At 31.9% G+C, this 19,609-nt stretch overlaps 1 protein-coding gene across 7 annotated transcripts in view; it reads right to left on the reverse strand.

Moving 5' to 3' along the window:
* Positions 1 to 19,609, reverse strand: part of OXR1 (oxidation resistance 1) — a 157,704-nt gene that overhangs the window by 30,733 nt on the left and 107,362 nt on the right. For all 7 annotated transcript variants that reach the window (XM_045560918.1, XM_045560920.1, XM_045560916.1 and 4 more), the window contains 4 exons: positions 18,474 to 18,658; positions 14,726 to 15,489; positions 11,326 to 11,494; positions 7,289 to 7,451 (listed from right to left, as the gene is read on the reverse strand). In XM_045560918.1, the coding sequence (XP_045416874.1) occupies positions 7,289 to 7,451; positions 11,326 to 11,494; positions 14,726 to 15,489; positions 18,474 to 18,658 (1,281 nt within the window). The remainder of the gene's footprint in view (positions 1 to 7,288; positions 7,452 to 11,325; positions 11,495 to 14,725; positions 15,490 to 18,473; positions 18,659 to 19,609) is intronic.

Consider the following 19,609-nt stretch of genomic DNA (forward strand, 5'->3'; position numbering starts at 1 on the left):
GACAGTTTGTATCAGTTTGTAAATTCTAACTAATTTTTTAATCCCTCTGATTTCTACCTTTTTCAGATTTATTAATTTTTTTCTAGATTTATGATTTGTAACACTTTTGATTATTCAGCCAATATGAAAAAGAGCACTTTTAAAAAAATTGCCTTTATGTGACTTTCCTGTGTAGTAACTTTAGACACAGTCTAAATCAGTTCTATGTGGATTTTGCTGGCTAGGCTGAAAGAGATCAGGAAGGCTTTTTTTGTTTGTTTCCTATATTGACTCAATTTTAATTTTGGCGTTACACATACTGTAATAATGATGATGATGATAATAAAATATATTTTTATAAAATGAACATCGGAATACTCACTACCTAGCAGTTTAGGAAATAAGATATTAACCAAATAACTGAAGCTCCCTGACATGGTACTTCTTAGAAGTTGCAGCAATAACTACTGTTGCAGAAGTCTTCTGAGAAACCTAATGAATGACCCTGGCAATAACTTTATGACAGCTATGAAAACAGAGCTGACTCCAGAAGACAATCAACACATAGCAGTGAAAAAACAAATCCAACAATGACATAATATGAAAAATTATATGGCCTAAAATGTTAAGATTAGTTTAAATATTTTACATTTATATAATTAAAATGGAGAACATTAGAAATTAAAGTAAAAATAGGAAGACTATAAAAATGACTTTAAAAACTATCGAAGCCAGAAAATACAATCTAAAATATTTTGAATAATGGCACAGAGGTTTATGTAATAAGCAGTGCCTAAGCTTTGATTAGCTGATTGAGAAAACGTGAATGATGTCAAACACCTAAAAAAAAAAAAAAGTTGTCTCAGAAACCAAAAATCAAATGGAATGTCTTTTTATCAATACTTTGGCAATGGTGAGGAGCAGGAGTAAACCAAAATCCATTTCTTCTAACAGCAATCATTTTAAAAATGAAAAACACTGTTATGTGCCCGATTGACATGAAATCTTGGTACACTCCTTTTTTTAAAAATATTTAATCAAAAAGCATAAGCCTGGGAGGCAAAATAAGTCAATTAAAGCTGACTTAATAAATCTGGTTTCTTAGTTGTTTTTATTTATCACTCTATGAGCATTTAATGTTTTATTTACTAGGCTTGGAGTATAAGAGATACTGAACTACATGTGGTATAGAATTAACTTTAGAGAACACAAATTTTGGAAAATTTTTCCTGCCAGCTTTTATCCCAACAGGACTGAAAAGTCAACCCAAAGGAAGTGAGACAACAGCAATTTTAGCTTAAAAAGCTCCACATTTGAGGCCTATGTGCTCAAGCAACAAGACTGGCATGACACTTTGAAAACTAACGCTTTTAGCAGATTCTATTATAGAGCTTCTCGAAGTTGGAACTTTGGGAGAATGATGACATAGCCCAGGAGTATAGTACCTGATGACAGGATAAAAATGACTCATCTTACTATATTATCATTTTTACTTCATAATAAGGAATTTAAAATTTATTTTTCTATTACAACATAAATTATAAAGCTGAATGCAAAGTTTTACATGAATCTTAAAAAAGACTTCAAAGGTAATTCAGGCTTATTGTGGTGGTTGTTCCTTTAGGCTATGCCACGGGACTCTTGGGGACTTGTTAAGTACACAAAACTTTTAAGGATATTTGATGGACAAAGTTGAAGAAGACCAAGTTCAAAGATCAATGACTTATAGTTTGGTATGTTTCTTGACTTCCCTCTCCTTGTAGTATCTCTGAGTACACAACACGATAGAAGTCCTTTGGTATTTAAGGAAGCTATGCCAGCATTAACAGCATCCATATGGCTGCCTTTACTAAGAAGAAAATATGTTTTGAAAAAAATTAAAGCACAAAATGATTTAAAAAGCCTTTCTCCATAGTTAACCAAATTTATGTTTCTGGTGCAGCATTCTGTAAAAGGAATACTGTGAAAAATATTTTATACAATGTAACTTTCATGACAGGGACTAAAAAACTGAACTATATTATGATCAATATATTCTAAAGAATCTTTCACAGTCTTAGTATTGTACGTGCTTAATACATCTAAAGTTGTGGCATGGGATAATAAAGAGGTTTTTCCACCCTGACTGCACAATGTAATTACCCAGGGAGCTTTAAAGAATACTGACAACTAGGTCCCACCTCCAATGATTTTGATTTAATTGGTCTGATGTACCTGAGCAATAAGATTTTTGAATGCTCCCCCAAATGATTCAATGTTTCTACCAAAGTTGAGAATCTGGTGTGGTCAAAAGGATATAGGCTCTGAATTAGAGATTAACCACTATGATTTACTACTGTGAGAATTCTGGCCAAATAAAAAATAAGCTTAGAGAAACTATCTGTAAAATAAAGATGATAATCTATGCTTAAATTCATTGCTCTAGATGCAGTGGTACGAAATTCAAGTGGTAGGAAAACATGTTAATAGACACTATGGGGATGCAATCAGCAAATTCCAGACTGTGAGACATTCTACAGAAAAAATCTGATTTCTCAAAAGCTAAAATAAAAAAAAAAAAGCAAAGAAAAAGAAAAGAAAAGGAGGGGGAACCTACATTTAGAGAGACCTAAGAGAAATTTTAACTAACTGCAACATTTGGAACTTAGTTGGATCCCAAGTAAAATAACAAATTGTAAAAATATATACTTGTACATGTTACATGTATTTTAAATAGTGTTACGACATTTGAAGAAATGTGAACAACTGGAGAAAAGGATGAAGAAACAATCTGAAGAAAAGAACAACTGGATGAAATAAGTTGGTAAAGTTGAGCGATTGGTACATGTGAATTCATTTTACTATTAATCATTTTTGTATATTTATTAAACAAAAACACTATCATCAGGAAATAGTAGATGTCATTAAGCATCTTTCCTCACCTTCACCTCAGGACCAGCCTGACGCTTTGTTGAAATGCCATTAGAGCACTTCCCTTTTCAGTGAAAAAAAAAAAAAGGCATAAAAACAGTCCCCATCAAAAAACAAAAAGTAACATTTTCCACAAAACTACAAAGCTCCACATAAAACAGTATGCTCACTCTACATGATCTTACTGATTTCCTGTTGTTGGATACTGGCAGAAATCAGAGGAAAGACTGGATAATAAAGAGTTCCTTCTCAGTTGCAAGACAAGGCTATTGAACCTCCAATAGCAGAAGAACTTATAATTCACATTTCTTTTATTTTGGGTGTTACACCAAAAACACAAATTTGGTTCACTATGGAGAGGGGTTTCTTTCATCATTTTGTGGCTTGATTTTCTAAAAACACGTTTTCTCATCAGTAGTTGCCATGCGGATGCAATTAATTCAGGCATAGCTCCCTTACAAACTAAAGGACTCTTTATCATGTTTTGTACTCAGAGACACTATAAGGAGAGGATAATCAATGTTTTATCCATCCTGAGTAATACGGATAATATTTCTCAAGTCCTTTCTCCCTACACTCAGTAATTATTCTGATGTATCATTAGGAACTCCTACTTCTTGAACATTTTAAATTTGGCTAAATTTTCTCTTTCTTAGTAAACACAGGTTTGTGCTGGTCTCCCCTCTCTCTGGAATTCACTGTACAAACCTCTAATATTACTCTTTCTTCCTTGCTTTATTCATCATTTCTAATTCTTAAATTCCAGGCTTTTCTAACTATCTTCAATAGGATTGAGTTTCAATTTGCATATTTTGGAATGAAAATTCTTTTAAATATTATAGAATTTGTCTTGCCATCCCAAGTGCACATTTTAGTAATTTGGAGTGTTTACAAATGCTTTGACACATTTTAGGGTAATGGTAAGAATAATATAAAATCTGGAAAGAGTTGATAAAGTTAAATAGTTCTAGTAGTAGGGAAAACAACCCTGGAAGAAGATTAAAAGGGAAGACAATAAATATTTTCATGTTATTGTAGTATATAGAGAATTGTTGTTGTTATTGATGTGCACTGGAAGGTCAAATAAAAACAAATGGATCAAATTTACAAAAATATGTTCCTTTAAACTTACTGTAACAAAAAATCTTTGTAGCAGAGTTGTCCTAAAATGAAAAGTACTGCCCTTTGAAGTAATACTTTCCCTATCATCAGATATGTTAAAGCAGAACAAAGAATAATATAAAATGTAAAATGAAACAAAGGCTGGACTGTCAGTTAATTCCACTTTCCAGAGTCTATGGCTTTATGATAAAATATATAATATATGCTGCAACTGACATAAGAACTTTTTCCAATCTTGAAAGAGAAGCTTTATATCCTATTTTAATCTATGCCTAAATTTATTCATTAATCCAATAAATATTTATTGAAAATAAACAAAATACCTGCACCATTCTTAGCTCTGATAATATAACAGTGTATAAAACTGACAAATCTCTGCATCATGGCCCTTACACAGGGAGCGGAAGAGGAAGAGGAGGAAGTAGGAGTAGAGATAAGTTTACCATGTGCAAGCTTCCCAAGTCAACATATACACTTCTGGCTAAAAATATATTTCTGCTTGAATAACAGTCAGGGATAATTAAGATCTCCTAAGTATCACCAAAGCAGAGTAAAAGTGAGTAGAGCAGTTAATTTTAATGCCCAAGTTGGTAACCGTAAGTTCATAGTAAATTCTCTGTCACCTATTCTCCATCCCTAGGTAGAACAAAAACATTTAAAAAATCACTCCACATTTTGAAGTACTCCTGTTTTATATAAAGGCTTTAGCCAAATTCCTTTTTAAAAAAAATTATTTTAACATTTAAAATTACTCTTTCATTTAGACAAATATTCATTAGTTTAACAATATTTTTTAGGCATTTAGTATCCATCAGGCACTAGACCCACACCCTAGAAGAGCAATTTAAGGAAAGATACATTTTCTAGTAGGCACATTAAAAAAGTAAAATTAATTTTAATAACATAGCTTATTTAACCTAATAGATCTAAAATATTATCATTTCAATATTAATTGATATAAAAATAATAAAATGTTTACATTCTTTTGTCTTTCAATTCTAAGTTATTAAAATCCATAGTACTTTATATTACAGCACATCTCAATTTGGACTGGCCACATTTGAAATGCTCAATAATTATATGTGGCTAGTGGCTACTGTGTCTATAAGAAGCAGAATATTTTACACTACAGCACATCTCAATTCAGATACTAAATTTTCATAGGAAATATCCGAGCTTATTTAGACTTAGATTTATCTAGAGCATATTTAGATTTCATGAAATTTATAGTTGAAAAAGTAGATCTATCCAAGTTGTTCCAAACATTTAAAAGTTATCTAATAACTCTATCCAGTATCAGTTTTAAATTTAATTAAAACTAAAAATTCGGTTCCTTAGTTGCATTAGCTACATTTCAAGTATTTAATAGTCACATACAGTTAGTAGCTACCATATTAGACAGAGCACTAAGTAATGCAGCAAAGTTTCCAAAATTAAATTTTTTCTCTTCTATTTTACTTTTAGTCACAATTTTGGTTAAAGGACAAGTGAGGAGACATCTATTTTTCTATTAGAAATTATGACCTGCAGAGTGTTCCACAGATTCTGAGGCAGTTCCTTTGAATTAAATAGTCAACAGTCTCTCATTTCCAAAGTTAAGTGCCCCAACCACAATGGAGAGAAAGCTCTCGATTCCCTTTCTTGAGTGAAAGTAATGCAATCCACATTGCCACTCAAGATAGAAACTTCATGGTTACTTAGTTGTAACTAAATCCTGTGTAATTTGCTAGCTAATACCTTTTTTTTCTCTAACTTTATTTCATCCTTTTCCACTCTGCCTTCAACAGTTGCTGCTTTAGTATAGCCACTCATCTTTGATCACCTAGCCATCTTAAATGCCTCCTAAAGCTAATCTTAAAAATACATCTCAGGGATTTTTTTTTTTACATATGTCATCACCCTTGTAACCACCACCCAGATTAAGATAATAGAACATCTCCAGTACTGTATATTCACTCCTGCCCCTTAGCCACTCCCTCAACCACCAGTAACTGCTAGTCTGATGGACTTCTGACTAGATTTACCCTTTTGAATTTCATATAAATGAAATTACACAGTATATGCTCACTTGTGTCTGGGTCCTTTTATTCAACATATTATCTGTGAGATTCATCCATGCTGTTGCCTGTACTAGATCTTTTCTATTGTTATATTATTTGAAATTTTATGAATATTCCAAAAATTATTCATTCTCCTGTTGATGGGCATTTCCAGTTTTTGGCTATTATGAATAAGGCTAATATGAAGATTAATAATGTTGGTTTAAATATGAAAAGAACCTAAAATTAATACTCAAAATATGTTACTTCTTTCCCTCCATTATTTTGGAGTTACAGTAAAAACTGATGCTATACTGTACACGCTACATAGAATAAAATTAGACACATTCAAAATCAGGTTTGCATTTTAAACAAAAGACATGCCATGTATACTTTCAATCATTATACATGTTAAGTGCATGCACAATGAATTCATATCACATTAACGACCACAAACATTAACACCAAATGGATAACAAAATTTGACTATGTTTATTATCACATTTTAGCATCTGCTCTACATTTTCTAATGTATCAAGAAGAGATTAAACCAGGCAACAACAACAACAATAAAAACATACAGTCATCTGACTAAAACTATAAGATAAAGCATGTAAAATGTGATATGCAATCTTAAAAGGGGTATCACCTAAGAGGGGCTACAAAAAGTTTTTAGTATTAGTTTTGTCCACTTAAACAAGTTCATTAAATTTGAGCATGTAAAATTTTTTTACTTTGTAAAATTAGCACCAGGTTATTTTCCCTAACATTACCATTTGCTAAATTCAAGTCAATAATGCTTAGGTCCAGAACTTAGAAAAAAGTGCTAATTGCATGGATGTGTTGAATTATCCTCCCTCCATGCAGTAGATAAAATTAAAATGAACCAGATCTGAAATCAATGTTTTATGAAAATTAATATAACAGCAGTTAATATCTCCTTCTTTGATATAATGCTACTCTTTCTGAAACTTAATATTCTAAAATATACTCAATAAAAGTCATTTCATTGCTAATGGGCTGCTTTTCTAGTATTGTAAAGCAAAAGCAGAATGACAAATATTATATTAAACAAAGTTACTGCACAGATTCAATAACCGCTTATACACATGGACAGTGAAACTGAACCTTTAAAAAAAATATTGTGCAAAGATCACTTGCATTTTGTACTACCATAATGCTGTAAATTCCTCCAACGTAAAAAAGATGAGTGAAATCATCACATTTTTTCTTCTTACCTCCCATTCTCTGGCTGCTGCTTGATCACTAGAATCCTCATTTGTTTCCGACTCCTCAATCTTTTTTACTATTATAAATCCAGGCTCTCTGGTGTATTCACCAGTATCTTCTGCATATATTTCTGGACTCCACTGAATGAAGAAGGCATACAAGTGATCTGTCCTGTTAGAAGAAGTGACTATTAATAGACCTAGTATTCTGTGTGCTGTTAGAATAACAAAATTATATTTGTAAAATATATTAATAAAACTTAAAAGACTTAAAATATACACAAAATATGTGCTGCTTTATGTAAAAAGATAAAGTCCACTATCAAGAAGACATTAATTTAAAATTTATTTGGCTATGTCCTGTCAAGTTTTTTTGAGAAAATATTAAGATTCCCTTGGCATGCTTTTGAAATTCAGATGCTGTATATAGTAAGTTTTTCTTCTTTAAAGACACTAGTGATAAAAAAGGAAATTAGATCCACAACTTTGACTTCATTCATTCAATGATCTAATGATCTAAAATACAAGTAAACAACTTACTAATTGCCTGTTTTGAAACATGAACATTGTACAGAATTTTTCCAAGTTAATAGAAATTTAATGTCTTTAACTTTTAAATGATACCAGGAACACACAGTTTTCAGAGATAGATGATCTATTTTTTTAAATCTCTGGTTCCCTGTTCCAATGTTTTATTTACTATAGTAAGACAGTTGTTGCATTCCCTAATAAACATACTTGAGAGTCAAACACTATTTTAAATATCTATGCTTTATTGGCTTTAATTAACATGAGTTATTGAAAATTGATTATAAAACGCTCAGCTAACATATACCAATGAATAACAATGGTTCTGGAAATTATATTTTCAATCTAATAATTTTTTGTCATTCCTTATGTGGTAGACCATATTAAAAGGATGGTAAGTTCTATCTTTCAGATAATTTTCACTTTAAAAATAGCAATTTTCGTAAGTTACATGCATATAATAATGGTCAGAATCCTAATAATACTAATTTTTAATGAACATTAGCCAAGGCACAAAGACAATATGAAAATTAAAAATTCCATGTAAAAATTAAAATAAACCCAAGAATAATGAGAAAAATTTAAGTTTTTATATTAGTTTTAACTAGATACAGTTAAATTTTTATTTGTAATAGTTTCAACATCACTGGAAAATTTGAATATCTGGCTCTGTCCTTTTCAGAGCCAGAAGAATTATGCAAATCATACCATATTTTTAATTTTTTTTTTTTTTTGAGACAGAGTCTTACTCTGTTGTCCAGGCTAGAGTGCCGTGGCGTCAGCCTTACTCACAGCAACCTCAGACTCCTGGGCTCAGGCAGTCCTCCTGCCTCAGCCTCCCGAGTAGCTGGGACTACAGGCATGCACCACCATGCCTGGCTAATTTTTCTATATATATTTTTAGTTGTCCATATAATTTCTTTCTATGTTTAGTAGAGACGGGGTCTCGCTCTTGCTCAGGCTGGTCTCGAACTCCTGAGCTCAAACCGATTCGCCCGCCTCGGCCTCCCAGAGTGCTAGGATTATAGGTGTGAGCCACTGCGCCCGGCCCACATTTTTAAATTAATCCCATTTTGTTGAAGGCACACACTGTACTGTGTATTTGGTGGAGTGGGAGGAAGAGAGAGAAGCACTTTATCATTTTATCCCTGAAAGCAGGAGTCTTCAAAACAACATATAAAGACTTTTCAAGAGGTACATGAACACTTAAGATAGTCTTAAAGGAATCAATTTCTATATCATCAACTTCCATATGTTAACTCTTTGCTGATACTAACCTGTCTAAAAACAGTACAGGTAAGATATCTTACAGATGCCCTGTTCTCTGCTTTTATTAAAGTACTCTTTCTAATTTATAAAAAAATGGGCATATCCTCACCCATTGATGATTTTACAATGGTACATGACTTAAAACATAAAACTTCCAGGCTATTCGAGATTTGTGTAGAGACAGGGAATGATTATAACAACTCGGTAATAACTCCTTTTGCATTTCAGGTGATTTCTAATTGATTGATTTCCACAAAACTGAAGGTGTTCACTGATGATCACTAAAAATAATTTTGGTGAAAGATGATTAAGTAATTTTTGGAATTATTTTCAAACAGTTTTAAAGAATTGAGTGACATTATTATAATAAAATTCTCTTCAGTCTCATTGACTTTTATATAAACACAGCTTCTAAGTACTTACAAAAAAATAAAAAAGGGAGGGGCAGAACTGGTGCTGAATCCTCTCACCCTTTCAATGAACAATATTCATCAATGAATGCATAAACTGGGAGGAAAGGCCCATCTATCTCCTTAAGATACACATTTCCTATGATATTTTACTTTTTGTGTGTAATAATTACGACATTTATAATTTATGTTGCTTTGATCAACTGTGTATTAGTAAAAATTGGAATGACATATTATAATTTTCTTTTCTTTTCTTTTTTTTTTTGAGGCAGAGTCTCGCTTTGTTGCCCAGGCTAGAGTGAGTGCTGTGCCGCCAGCCTAGCTCACAGCAACCTCAAACTCCTGGGCTTAAGCAATCCTTCTGCCTCAGCCTCCTGAGTAGCTAGGTCTATAGGCATAAGCCACCATGCCCGGCTAATTTTTTCTATATATTTTTAGTTGGCTGGATAATTTCTTTCTATTTTTAGTAGAGACGAGGTCTCGCTCTTGCTCAGGCTGGTCTCAAACTCCTGACCTTGAGCGATCCACCCGCGTCGGTCTAGGTGTGAGCCACCGCACCCAGCCGACACATTATAATTTTCTTCTGTGTATAATTAACACTTGGAACCATGTAGTTGTGGTTAGACAATTTTCTCCTGGATTTTTGCATGTCTTGTGAACAGAAGCATTGACTACCTTTGTTCAGCAACATCTTTTCAAGTATGTTAGCATAGGAAATATGGCATAGCACGGTCTTATAAGAGATAATATCTTACTGTGAAGCAAACCATGCTTATTGTCCATTATAAAAGATTCAGGTTCCCTAAACTTACGGTTCTTCTTCTGTAATAAAGCTCATGGCATGTGCTGCTGTCACCTGGCCTTCCTCACATCCTTTGTGGGAATGGAGGCACAAAGAACTCAAAGCAAATGTTGATTCACTGACTACTGCTATTGCTGTGACTCTTATGTTTTCTGCCAGCATGCATCCAACTGAAGCAGGCTAACTTGTCAGTTTTCTAGTAGGGTAAAACCTTAGACCCTTTACTATTCTGACAACAGTCACAGAAAATTTTAAACTAATTTAATTTCAGCATACTTATGCATATAGATATGTAAATGTGTAAGTGTATATAGTTTCTTGCAAAGAACTATACTAGGAGATAAAAATACAGTACCTTATAAAAAGATTCTGTGAGGAAGTGTAACAGAAATACAAGTTCAAAGAGAAAAAATAATGATGCAATTTTTAACTGTTAAAGAAGACTAGATCTAAGTAGTTTTTAAGTAGATAATGGTAGAGGGAAAACTGTTATGATGTTTAGATTCTACTGGATATACTTAAAAGATCAATTTAACAGTTTTAACTTAAAATGTCAAAATTCACAGTACAGTAACAAGATATCCTTTACAACTGCTAAAACTTAAGATGAAAAAATTTTATTATGTAAAGGGTATACAAAAATAATTTGAGGACCACATATACTTTTAGTAACTAATTTAGTGTCATGTATATAGTAGGCATTTAGTAAGTGAGGAAATTTAAATAAAGGGATTATACGACATTACCTGCCTTCAGGGAAGAGCTATACCAGTAAATATTTTGATGAACCTTCTTGCTCTGATATATCTTAAATTTCTTTACTACTAAAACTGGGTATATGTTCACATTTTTTGCAATAATGCAGTAAATTAGAGCATAAAATAGGAACTAAATGATTTCAAACAGATTTAATGTCAGCTTTTAATCATAAACTATAGGTTCCAAAGTACTTTGTCACTGCTATTGTAATGCACAAAATAATTTAAATTCAAGGGATCTCTCAATGTTCCCAAGCATTTGTTGCTTGGATTTTTTACCTTTCTTGTGGCACAGCAAACCAATATTCATGCTTTTTATCTCTCTGTGCATACTGTTGCATTGTAGCACTTGCTTGAGATACAAATGTTTTCCTCATTGGCTTTCCAACTCTGAGACACAAGAACTTATGTAATCGATGCCTTCTCTTTTCTTTTAAAAGCACAGAACCTAAAATTGAAATGCAAACAGTGCTTATTCAATTCTCATATGCCATGCTTAAATAATTCAGATTAGGTAATTTTATCTTCAAAGTTCTGACAAATAATTACAGAATAAAACCTCACTTTACTGGTACTCTGGTGAAATCTCTTAAGTAACCTGTATTTTTTCCATCAAAAATAAAGTTACAGATACACCAAGTCTAAAGTTAACAGAACAGGCAAGTTAATGAACTGAAATTATGTCTAAGGATATTAGGAAAAAATGTAAAACCTTCAGGAACATTTTTGCTAAATTTTTGTAACAACCATAATAAAGTAATTATATACATATATAATTTTCTACATATTCTCTATCAGTCTTTTAGAATGACATCTAAAGAACTTTACAGATATAATTTTTAAAGGCATACTTTAATATGGCTATTACAGACAAAAATTCAATGAAGTTTCTGAAGCTTTTACAAGCATTTGAAGGTGTGCTAAAACAGTCAATAATATATTAGATTTAGTTAATTGTTTGACCAGTTAATTAAGAATGAATTCTCTCTTAACTCTTCCAACCAGAAATGCTGATAAAGAATATATTGAGGGTCTGACAAAATGGGTAAGTTCAGGAATCTGGACATTAATTAGCTTGTGAAGGCAGCACACTGTGGAGGAAAGAGCACTTAGTTAATAGTCAGGAGATCTGGGTACTAGTCATAGCTTTTCTTCTGTGAAATGTTATACAAAGTACATAATCTACAAAGTGATCTCTACTATTTGCATATAGCTAAAAGGGGGAACTTTCACCATTCTGCCCACAATTGTAGTCTACACTTTTATCTTTATTACACATTTGATTATACTATAAAGTCATAAAGACCAGAAACTTTGAATATCTCCCTATTATAGAATATCAAGTTACTTAAAATTAGTTACTTAAAACTAATTTTAATTCCAAACAAAAAAAAGAAACCAAATGGCAACCATCTAGAGATATCTATCTAAAAACATTTACCAATGTCTCTCCTTTTAGTATTTGGTTATAATAGAACCTTCGCTATCCCCATTAATCCTACCAAACTCCACAACAACCCTATTAAAATTAGTTCTCCACATTACCAGGTTAAATAGAATCCGTTATTTTATTTTTTTCAAGGGTTTCAAAATATAAAGCAATCATCAAATGTAGTCAAAAATATTCAAATAAAGATATTTACACATCACTCTTTACACATCAAAGATAGGAAATGTGTTAACAATATGAATTGTTAATAACAACTGAATGTCTTAATAATATGTAAATGGCTAAATAAATTTGGGAGCCATTAAAATCATGTTTTCAAAGAACTACAACGACACAGGAAAACATGCATAACATAAAATGTCAAATGCAAAAAGTAGGATATAATACTACATATAGTATAATCCTGAATCTATATAAAAAATCCATATATACAAATAATATCAAAATTATATATATGTACATATGTGCATGTACATATCTATAAATACACTCCCTAAGATCTCTATAAGACAGACAAATATACCAAATGTTAACAATGATCCTCTTCAGTAATGAATTCCAGGTTATTTTATAAATTTTCTAGAAACCACCTATATTTGTCACAATGTTCCTTAACGAAAATTCGTTAGTTCTGAATTAAAATAAAGTATTACAGAAGAAGAAATATTCAATCTCTTATAGAACTTGTTTCAAATAAATGAAGTCTTTATCATCTACTGAATATAATCCATAGGTCTTCAGGGTATCTCAAATGGATGACACAAAGAAAATACAGTATTTTAAAAACCTAACCAAATCCTTGGTTCATTTCTGATGGGAATATAAAATAGTGCAGCCGCTATGGAAAACAGACAGTTCCTCAAGAAATTAAACACAGAGTTACCATATGATCCAGCAATTTCACTTCTGGGTATATACCCCCAAAAATTCAAAGGAGGAATTCAAACAGATATTTGTACACTAATGTTCAAAGCAGCATTATTCAAAATAGCTAAAAGGTGGAAACAACTCAAACGTCTGTCAACAAATAAATGGATAAACAAAATGTGGTATAAACATATAATGGAATATTACACAGCCTTAAAAAGGTAGGGAATTCTGAAACATGCTACAAAATGGATGAACCTTGAAAGCGTTACACTAAGTTTAATAAGACACACACAAATGTACAAATATTATATGACTCTACTCATATGAAGTACTTATAGTGGTTAAATTTAGAGACAGAAAGTAGAATGTTGATTGCCAAAGGCTATGGAGAGGGGAGAATGGCAAGTTATTTGTTTATAGAGTACAGAGTTTCAATGTGAGAAGAGGGAAAAAGTTCTGGAGATGGTTAGTAGTGATGGCTGCATAATAATGTGAACATAGTTAATGTCTCTAAATTGTAGACTTAAAAATTGTTCAAATGATGTTTTGTTATGTATATTTTACCACATTAAAAAGATAGTTTAAATTTTATTTTATGTATATTTTAGTATAATAAAACATTTTTGAATAAAAAAAGTTCATATGTAAATTGGATAAATCTGGGATCAATATTCCAACAGAATTAATAGAAATGTTACCTAAATTACTCAAGTTATACTCCATTTAACTCATAATGTATTAAGCAGAAGCATGGTATATTAGCAATAAAAGACAATTACTATAATTTTCAGAAGTAGTACCAAAAAACAAAACTGAAGGACAAAACAGTGTTTTTATTTTTCTTGAGTTCTGGATTTTAAAGGAAAACATTTAATCAGATGATGATGGAACTTCTGGATATGTGGAAGAATTCCAGAAATATATTTTTATGTTAATTGTACTTTTAAAAATAAATATGGGATTACAACTTATACTATATGTGCAATGAAAAAAGGTATTTTTAATAGCTAATACACCAAGAACTGAAAGAGAAAATGGAATGATCAAAGGTATTACACAGCTTGTGTGCATTTTCAAGAAATAAATTGTTTAAAGACAGAATGCAGTTGAGTCAAGAATGTTTATTGATTGGAAATGTTTATTGGTTGAAATGATGATCATTATGTGTGTAATCTACCTGTGTATAAGAAAATACAGTAGACACCAGAGACTGTGTATACCTCTCCTCAGAGTCACATCAAAGTAACCACTTGGTTATCTTTCAGTCTGACCTAGGATACATCAGTTTTTGAGTCAGTGAAGAAAGAGGGAGACAACATGCAACAATATGAACTAACTTTATATTCTCTCAACACTTACCTTCTACATGTCCATCAGCAGATGCAATTTTATGCTTAATCTCTTTTTGTGACACCTGTTGCATATTTTCCCGTTGCTGTTTAGTTTGTTGCATAGTATGGGTTTTCCAGAGTTTACGGAGCTCTTCTACCTCTGTCTCTGAGTCCCGATTTTGGTCCTTTCCTTGTTTTCCTTTGTTAACAGTTTGCTTTTGTTTAAATTCTGCTGTTTCCTCACAAGGCATATTTTCTTTACTCTCTTCGGGGTGTATTGAATTCTCATGATGAAAAATATCCTGATCTGTATTACCTTGTATACTTGTGCTTTGTTCTTTAGGGCCTGATATTTCTTGAAGGCTATCTGTAATCTGATCTCTTTCATTAGTCTTCATTTCGAGATTATTTAAATCAGTTTTATGAGACAAAGTCCCAGCTTCATTTGTAGAATGTTCGGTATCAGATTTTAAGTGACCAGGAGTACTAGTAGACCCTGATTTGGCTGTCAAACATTCTACTTCAGTCTGAGTGACAGTTTGCACAGATTCTGATGACGCACCAGAAGACTTATCTTGTCGCAGCTCATCTGAAGAGATGAGCTCCTCTCGTATAGGGGAGAGTTCGGATTCTGTGAACACATCTTCAGAAAGAGACTCCTCAGTGCTCCTAGGAGCAGTGCTGGCACTATCATTACCTGCATCGCGGATTCTCAAGTCCATTTCCTCAGTATTACTTCCTGTCATTTTCTTTGAATGAGAGAAGCCCTTTCCTGATAACTGATCTATTTCTCTGTCATTAAATAAAAAAAAAATTATTAGACTTTTAAAATTGTAGCATTTTATTTTCCACAAACTGAACATTGAATTAGTATCACTAAACAGGCTTTTAAAGAAAGGATGTAGCATGTATCTCAAGAGAATATAAAAATTTGATTTATTCATATATGACCGAGTAATTAAATCTATAGATCAAGCAATTCTATAGATCAAGCCAAGCTTTTGGATTAATTGCTTAAGATCTGGGAAATATTAATGGAAGATTTCCTTATAAGGAAGCTACTTGAAGAGAATTTGATGACGTAAGTTCTAGTAAAGCTATAATTCTAAACTAAAATTTATTCATTGATGGAATACAGAAAATAAACAAAAAAAATTCCATTAAAATTTTAAATCTCTCAATAAAGTAAAAACACACTGATTTATTATATACATACACACACACACTTATACACACAGTGCTTATTTACATTCAAATAGAGATGAAACTAAAATATATGGCTGAACTGTAAGACTTAAAACCCACCTGAAAAGAACCAAGGCAAAGCAATTAGAGAAAATCTTCAAGCTAACAACAGCAACTCTTAATAACAGTTCTAATAAAACTTGTTCAGGTAAAGAGTTCAGATATTAAACAACTGAATGGCTTATGACTGGGAATAGATTTCCATGTTTAATGACATTTGTATATGTAAGCACTAATGCTCAAAAGTTATATTTTAAGTTCTGAAAAGAGACAGTGCAAACATCTGTATCATGAAATACAAGTCAGTAATTTAAAATGATGGTTACAAGTAGTTTGTGATAACTAGAAATTAAATGAGCTCTTAGTGGAAAAAGTATTAATATTTATGCATATGCAGTTTGAGAACCATATAAAATATGATGAACAGAAAAGACTAGAAAGTAAGTCAACATAAAAATAATTGGTTGTCCCTGAATGGTGAAGTCCAGGTATTTCTTTTTCTCTTGTTCTGTTTTTTGGTAGTTTTCAAATTTTCTGTAACAAGTATGCATACTTCTATAGTTAGGGTGAGTAAAATTTATCTTTTTGAAAGTATTAATTAGTTGAAGTCCAATTCACATCTCTGCTGCCTTTGTATCTGATTCATACTAAGAAACACAAGCGTCTAATTTGTTGTTAAATATGCAATAGTGTCACCTACTGGTGATTCACTTGAACTGCATATGTAGCGTCTTGGAACTGGACAGAAGTTTATCTGTACATTTAATAAAATTGTAAGACGCTTAGGTAAGAGATAAAGATAACAAACCTAACAGAATATGTATTTAGATAAGTGTTGTACCTTTCAAAGTTATTATGCTGAAAGGCTAAACATTCATGCCAATGATGCTGCCACTGCTCAATATAGTTCCAGAATAATATCTTTGAAATCACCTTCCCAAGCAGTATAAGACAGAAGGAAAACAATCAAATCTTGTACTTCATTTTTGTTACGTATGACATTACTCTGCAAAACCATTTGTTTTATTGATCTGACTTGGTGTCAAAAATTTTTTTTAATCAAGCCGTAAGGCAGGATTTAAAGATATTTCTTTTTGGAGAAACTTTTTTAAATGTTTATATCAAATGCATAGTCTTTCTAAGTGACACTGAATGATAAAACAGTGATTTGAAAGGAAAGGAGCCCTAGAGCTTCCCTATAGAATAGTTATGCATTGTTCAAAATAAAAGAATCCCAAAGTATCTATTACATAAATGAAAAAGCAGGGGAAGAGAGAATCTCACCAATGACTATATACACATATGCATATACATACATATATGTCTATATATATCTGTCTTCTTTCTCTTTCAATCTAATCTTTCACTCTTTCATCTTTTTATCATCCCTCAACCTACCCCCAATAATCTTAATTTGCTGTAAATGATTTTTGATGATGATTTATAAAAATAGCAAAGGATAGTAACATCTTCTAAGATTTCTCTGTACCTCAAAAGATCAGTTTGCCAAGCCAAAATAATATCTGTTGGGTGGAAGGTATAATGGAGACTTTCAAATAAATAATTTTATTCTATCACACGTATCCTAACAGCTCACGTAGTCTTCCTCATAGACAAAAATAATCTGCTCCTTTTCTCCTTTGTAATTTTTTCTGCCCAACAAGGGTTAATTTTAAAACAGCCATCATCCCTGTGGGCTAATACAGGGCTACAAATATCAGTATCAGTTAAAGTGAAGCCAGTTTTAAAATATTGACAAAGTCACGTATAGAGAGATAAGGAAGTTCTTTTCTATCACATATCAATTTTCTTCCTTTCTACTTCTCCTTTCTTTCTTTATATATCTACCTTATATATTTTTCTTTTATTTCTCACTCCTCCTTTTTTTCTCTGGTCATTACTTTGGTCAAGCATGCACTTTCAAAGGCTGTGCCTAACCTGGGTCTCACACCTATCTTATCATATCACACAAATTCCCTGATCAGTATATTCCAAGATTAACACTTAACATTTGTGCAACTTGTGGGTTTTCTCCTCTTTATTTCATACTTTTCTGGGGGAGAAGAGTATGAATACATAAATCAATAAATAAAAATAAAGGTGTTTTGGCCATAACAATGTCAGGTCTTTGCTCATATGGCCTCTCTCAAATCCCACACTCTACCTCTTCAGGCACTTCCAAGAAAATTTGAAAACTATCCTTGACAATGATTACTCATAGAGGTAAATTTAGAATTCTGCATGCTGTGTCTGAATAAAAAGGGAAGGTGAACACTGAATTAAATGGATATATGGGTTACTTTTCAAATATCTGGTTCTCTGACCATACACAAATATAAATGTAAAGTAATTCCTAACTATTCTAGGTGAAAGTTAAGAATATCTTCTCAATAATGCATATACTTTCGTTTCATTATTGATAAAATAAAAAGCAGCTATAATAAAACTAATAAAAATAATTAATAGTATTAGACCAGGGTCAATTATCTAGATATAATAAAATTAGAAAGGAATATAAATGCCATTCTTACATGGGTAAGGATTCCTTTATTTTGCTATCCAAAATTTCTTTGTACATTGCAGCTGACATCACCTCTTCCATTGGACACATGATGCCATATTCCTCACAGCCATTTTCTTGAACCAAAGGGTCAGTTTTATGTGGATCAAACATTATATTATTTGGTGTAACTAGCAGCACACCACTGACTGTGCCCTAGGATTAAAAAAAATAATAATAGCATTCAAACTTCAAGTTTAAAATCTCCCAAAAAGTATTCTAGCTATTTTTATGAATTTTCTTCTAATGTTAGGCCATCTACTGTATATATAAATAGTGCATTCAATTCACCTATAAAAAGAAATGAAATCATGTCTTTTGGTGCAACACAGATGGAACTGGAGGTTATTAAGTAAAACAGAGATGGAAACACAAATACTGCATGCTCTTACTTGTAAGTGGGAGCTAAATCATGCTTACAGATAGATGTAGAGTGTGGAATGATAGCAATGAAAACTTGGAAGGGTGAAGGAGTGGGAGGGGAGTGGATGATGAGAAATTATTTAATAGGTACAATTATATCATTCAGGTGATGGATACTCTAAAATCACTGATTTCACCACTACACAATGAATGCATGTAACAAAATGTATGTACGCCATAAATTAATACACTTGTATGCCATAAATTAATACAAAAAAAGTACATTCAAAAACTACGGCATTCTTAAAAAAACATTTTTAATAAAACCCATGCTTTCCCAGTAAATTCTCTTTAGCAGAGATGGAGTGTCATATTCCCTCTAAAACAATCAACTCAGGAATTAAAATTTGCAAACTCGGTAAAATACTGAGTTCTCTCATGTTTGAAAGATAGTAACTTCAGTAAGGTAAGAAGGAATTGTAAAGTCACGCAAGGCATAGACCATGTTTTACATTAATTTGCATACTGTTTCCACTACAGATACCAAGTATAGTTTCATGTATATAGTACAGACTGAATCAAAAATAGGTTGATAATTCAATCCATTATAAAAGGAAAATACTATAATGTCTTTAAAATATCTCTTTAAAAATTCTCTGTTTTCACTTGACTTTGCTAGTACCCAGCCATGTAACCCTGGGCAAGCAAAATCTCCAGGCCTATTTCTTCAACTATAAAATTAGG

The sequence above is a fragment of the Lemur catta genome, chromosome 9, assembly GCF_020740605.2.
Source record: "Lemur catta isolate mLemCat1 chromosome 9, mLemCat1.pri, whole genome shotgun sequence".
Classification (NCBI taxonomy): domain Eukaryota; kingdom Metazoa; phylum Chordata; class Mammalia; order Primates; family Lemuridae; genus Lemur; species Lemur catta.